Source organism: Diaphorina citri, unplaced genomic scaffold (assembly GCF_000475195.1).
Source record: "Diaphorina citri unplaced genomic scaffold, Diaci psyllid genome assembly version 1.1 scaffold1427, whole genome shotgun sequence".
Taxonomy (NCBI): Eukaryota; Metazoa; Arthropoda; class Insecta; order Hemiptera; family Psyllidae; genus Diaphorina; species Diaphorina citri.
This window is the reverse complement of record NW_007378853.1, coordinates 75,457-81,144: the sequence shown is the minus strand read 5'-3', so window position 1 is coordinate 81,144 and position 5,688 is coordinate 75,457. Positions and strand designations below refer to the sequence as shown.

The following is a 5,688-nucleotide window of genomic DNA, read 5'->3' as shown; positions in this document are numbered from 1 at the left end:
AAAGTCAATGGAATAACAAAACTTCCAATTTCTTGGCACCTTCTCTTGGGCCCATTTACTTCTAACTTGGCACTTGTGTGTAAATTTGGATGGCAATAGGTTTATCCTAAAAACCATCATTTTCGTACTTTTACTAATACCATAATTATTCTTTCTTTCCCAGATATCAGAAAAAGAGCATCTGAGCGCGTTATCAGATGGTTGTACGTTATCAGACATGCTCAAGTTCGATGACCTTGACAAGGACAATAGAATTGCTATCAATGAGCTGTACTCGGCGTTCAGTAAGTTATATAGTAAGTTTTGTTCCCTTTTTGACCATTACCTTATTAGTTTTAGTACCTACTCTAAAGAGGTAATTTTGTACGTCCTATTCCTATACACACAAGTATAAAGGCACCATCTATAGTATAGATTCTATACCTACGTAGTCTTCCTGAGTTTATCGAATGTACTGACCTTGACAAGGACAATAGAATTGCTATCAATGAGCTGTACTCGGCGTTCAGTAAGTTATATAGTAAGTTTTGTTCCCTTTTTGACAATTACCTTATTAGTTTTAGTTTTGTACGTCCTACACACACAAGTATAAAGGCACCATATTTATATACCTATACCTACTTACCTACGTAGTCTTCCTTAGTTTATCGAATGTATACCCGATCCCAAAGTTGAATGTAGGTTTGTATTTCCCATTCACTACCACACTATACCAGTAAAATTAGATTTGAAATAAAAATTATACAATTCCCTCATACCACCTTTTTCCAACAGGAAGATAGACAAGTTTTTCTGATCGAATTTGTAAAATCTTAGTAGGATAATTGATTTTCCCGCTTTTTTTTCTTCCCCGTCGGAAAGAGAAAATAGTATTTCTCCGAAAAACCTGGGTTATTTGTATGGAGAGAAAAAGGTACAGAGGAAAGGCTTTTTCTAACTAAATTTAAGGTAATTTTTTTAGAAGCACGTATTTCTCCGTGATAAAAACGTGTTCAGAATGTAATTTAGAACAAAAAATTAATATAGGATAAAAAAACCGAGTATAAAAATGGTAAGATTCGAATGAAAAAAAAAACTTTAAGCAGCTCAAGCTGTTCACTAAGCTGCACGTCATGACAGCTAAATGCTTCTCTTGAAAAACTGCACAAGTTTTTAAAATAAAGCTAACGCTACCAGGTGTTCAGAATGTAATTTAGAACAAAAAATTAATATAGGATAAAAAAACCGAGTATAAAAATGGTAAGTTTCGAATGAAAAAAAAAAAAAACTTTAAGCAGCTCAAGCTGTTCACTAAGCTGCACGTCATGATAGCTAAATGCTTCTCTTGAAAAACTGCACAAGTTTTTAAAATAAAGCTAACGCTAACAGAAAAAAATCCACACAACTTGGTTTAAAGATTTTCTTCCAGATGATGTATTTTGATAAAAAGGTACACTTGGGTTTTGGGGATATGAAACCCCTAGTATGATACCTACCCTCGGAGGTGCTATGAATTTGGTAACACACTAACAGAAAAAAATCCACACAACTTGGTTTAAAGATTTTCTTTCAGATGATGCATTTTGATAAAAAGGTACACTTGGGTTTTGGTGATATAAAACCCCTAGTATGATACCTACCCTCGGAGGTGCTATGAATTTGGTAATATTATATTGGTAAGAGTTAGGGTAAAGTAAATTCAGAATACTCACCACTCGTAGATTAGGTACCCTATTTAGGATCAGGATTAGCAACACCAGAGGTAAACCTCAAAACTTGTCAAAAACTCGTCTGAAAAAGTATTTTCTCCTCTGACTTAAAGACCTTGTCGGTAAGGGAAATTTCGCAGTTTTAGTTTTGTATTGAATTTTGTTCTTTCTTTGCTTTTCATGGCCCTCTTTTGATGTTTTGCTTTATTTTAGTGTTAATCTACGAAAATGTCGTCACCACTTTATCATGAAACTTAAACAATCCATTTGCTACAAAAAAATTTGGTAAATAATAGGTATATGTATGAATAGATAGTGTTGTATAGTTTACCGGTCAGAAATACCGATTTATCGGTTGCTTCACACCAAGCGACCATGTCTAAATAGACAATCATACATGATCGAAGATGCTCACTGGAGGTCCCAATCTTCAGATTCATATTGAGATCTATAAAATTTTATTGGAGTTTAAATGTTATTTTTATACCTAGATTCCAAAATAAATTAAGGAGCGCGGTAGCGCTCCGCCCCGCCAATTTCAGATAGGTTACCTACCTATTAGGCACTCATTCATGTTCGAGAGGTTAAATATGTTTACATGTAGGTAGAAGAGCTTCAAAAGTTTCAGCACATACATAGGTATTGGGAGATATTGTGTAATTCTGAGGTCAAATGGCAAGAGGTAATATTTTACCTACCCTGCTCGCGGTCTATTACAGGGTAATGCGTGGGAAGTGTGAACCTTTCTTTTTTCTTCAACTATTGCCATATTCTAAAGAATGTTCTGTAAATTAGGATGTTTTTCACACTGCCTGACGAAATTTATCCTAAAAACCATCATTTTCGTACTTTTACTAATACCATAATTATTCTTTCTTTCCCAGATATCAGAAAAAGAGCATCTGAGCGCGCTATCAGATGGTTGTACGTTATCAGACATGCTCAAGTTCGATGACCTTGACAAGGACAATAGAATTGCTATCAATGAGCTGTACTCGGCGTTCAGTAAGTTATATAGTAAGTTTTGTTCCCTTTTTGGCCATTACCTTATTAGTTTTAGTACTCTAAAGAGGTAATTTTGTACGTCCTATTCCTATACACACAAGTATAAAGGCACCATCTATAGTATAGATTCTATACCTACGTAGTCTTCCTTAGTTTATCGAATGTATATCCGATCCCAAAGTTGAATGTAGGTTTGTATTTCCCATTCACTACCACACTATACATAAACCCGTCATCATTCAAATATAGTCTCTCAAAACTCAACTTACCTGAAGACATCCATACGAAAGCGCAGAAAGCCGTCATCATTAAGACTGCGTCACTAATCAGAAAGTTCCTGAACACCTAAGAAGATATGTGTACTAACTTGGAGACGCTCTCCCGTTAGTACCACATCAAACCAACCATGTTCCCGCGAGGATATGAGAAACCCAGTACATAATAATAATAATGATGATGATAATAATAAACTGAATATTAAACAAATTAAGTAGGTACATAGGTATTCTTTAACCACGATCGAATAAACTACGGGCTAAAAAATTCCCGGAGGGACGGCCCCAGCTTGTTAGGCAAGGTTTACGCTTTATACCACGATCGAATAAACTACGGGCTAAAAAATTCCCGGAGGGACGGCCCCAGCTTGTTAGGCAAGGTTTACGCTTTATAATGGCAAATGGCAAATTACTAACAGTGAATATGTACCTAGACTAGACTACGTAGTATTCCTTTTCCCCTTCTCCTATAGAAGTACAATGGAGAAACATTCAAATTGTACAATGACCTATTGATGAGGGAGAGAGAAAGAGAGAGAGAGAGAGGGGGGGGAGAAAAGAGGCTGGAAAAGGTTTCGTCTATCAAAACCACAGCTAAATTATTTTAGGCCCAAACATGTCCGAAACATATTGGGATATTCTACCTTTTGATACACACAAAGTACAAAATGAACATGGTTAATGGCATACGCATACGTAGCACGTAGGTATGTTAGAATGAGAGGAAAATGGAGAGAGCGATTCTAGAGCTTTGTTTTTAGGCCCAAACATGTCCGAAACATATTGGGATATTCTACCTTTTGATACACACAAAGTACAAAATGAACATGGTTAATGGCATACATAGGTATGTTAGAATGAGAGGAAAATGGAGAGAGCGATTCTAGAGCTTTGTCCCCACCCTCGTCAATTTAAATGACAGAAAAAGAAAGATGAAATGTAGGAGAAAATAGAAGAAGCGAGAGAGGAGAGACCAAATTGAAAGAGCTTTGTCCCCACCCTCGTCAATTTAAATGACAGAAAAAGAAAGATGAAAAGTAGGAGAAAATAGAAGAAGCGAGAGAGGAGAGATCAAATTGAAGAAATAAAAAAGGGAAATAACAATAATGAATGAATCAGCAAAATAAGTTATGGTAAAGAAGGACATGAAAGAGAAAGAAAAAAGACAGAGAGAGGTAACAATAATGAATGAATCAGCAAAATAAGTTATGGTAAAGAAGGACATGAAAGAGAAAGAAAAAAGACAGAGAGAGGGAGAGAGAGAGAAAGAGGAAGACTAAAGAGGGAAGGGAAACAAGTATTGAGAGGAAAGATACAGACACACGAGAGAGAAAAAGAGAGATAACCTGAAATTATCTGATCTATGAAAATGTTGATTCCGCACAGATTAAAGGAGGTAGAAAGTGAGTGAGAGATATTTTGAAAGAAGAGAGGGAGAGAGTTTGAAAAAAAAGAGGGACAAAGAGTAAGAAAAGAGGGAGAAATAAAAGGGAAAGTCCATTTTCTTCCCTCAGGATTTCAGTGTTTTATAATCCTCCTCCTTCAAAATATTACAAATAAATTCAAAATCTTCTTTTTTTCTCTCTTCTCTTAATTTATCTCCTGTTGTTTCCCGATAAAATCTCCCTTTTGTCTAAATCTTTATGAATCTGCTGATGCGGTCTTTCCTTCAGCATTTCATTATTCCTTCAACTGTTAATTCTTCCTCGAGCAGTTAATACTTCTTTCAGAATTTACTTGTTCTCTAGTATTTTCAGTCTTCACAATTGGAGATCTCAGCAATTTTCATGACCATGTCGAGAGTGTTTCAACTTTACCCCCAAAAACTTCAATTGTCTGCAAAGGAGTGGGATACTGTTCACTGTTGGAGTAAAGAGGCTCTTAGCATAAACTATAAATCAACAAAACATTCTATTCCATACTGTATTTTCCATCCTTAAGGAAAGTAAAAACTTGAAATTCACCCGGAAATATGGGTTGCCTCAGTCGCGTCTCGCGGTTACAGGAAAAATCCGTAGTTAAATACGCCTACAAATCCTGTTTTCCTAACAATGGTTATCCGAAGTGTATTTTCCATCCTTAAGGAAAGTAAAAACTTGACATTCACCCGGAAATATGGGTTGCCTCAGTCGCGTCTCGCGGTTACAGGAAAATCCGTAGTTAAATACGCCTACAAATCCTGTTATCCTAACAATGGCTATCCGAATACTGTATAACTTATTAGGAAACATTAAAAGGAATAAAGGGAGAACGGGCTCTAGTCTTGATTTCAAATCATTACATGAAAGTAAAATCAACAAGCTGGGTCCGTCCCTCCGGGAATTTTTTAGCCCGTAGTTTATTCGATCATATCAATCCAGGGATTGGTTTATAGTCCTCCACTCTATTCTGTTCAATGACTTTTTCTTCATTTGGGTGTATGATCTGCAGCCGGCATATTTGATAATTTGGTTGATATATATAGCTATAGATCTTGGCCTTCCTCTTCCTTGATGACCTTTCCTTCTTCCTTCAATACAGGACACATAAGTTGAGGTATTCCGTTCTTTCCCGCAGGTGGAATGGCTAAAGAACGACGAAACGCTGAAACTTGAAGCAGACAAATATGATCTGATAGGAAATGGCTCAGAGCTAAGGATACACAATTTTACTTTCATGTAATGATTTAAAATCAAGACTAGAGCCCGTTCTCCCTTTATTCCCAATATAAGGTTTAAGTC

The 5,688-nt window shown here is 36.1% G+C and overlaps 1 protein-coding gene across 1 annotated transcript in view; it reads left to right on the top strand.

The window, feature by feature from the left end:
* Positions 1–163: 163 nt before the first annotated feature.
* LOC103515853 (follistatin-related protein 5-like) overlaps positions 164–5,688 on the top strand; it is a gene marked incomplete at its 5' end in the record, with an annotated part of 11,620 nt that continues 6,095 nt past the window's right edge. The window contains 4 exon segments of the mRNA XM_026828430.1: positions 164–355; positions 2,573–2,693; positions 4,726–4,814; positions 5,525–5,601. Coding sequence (XP_026684231.1) covers positions 164–355; positions 2,573–2,693; positions 4,726–4,814; positions 5,525–5,601 — 479 coding nt within the window.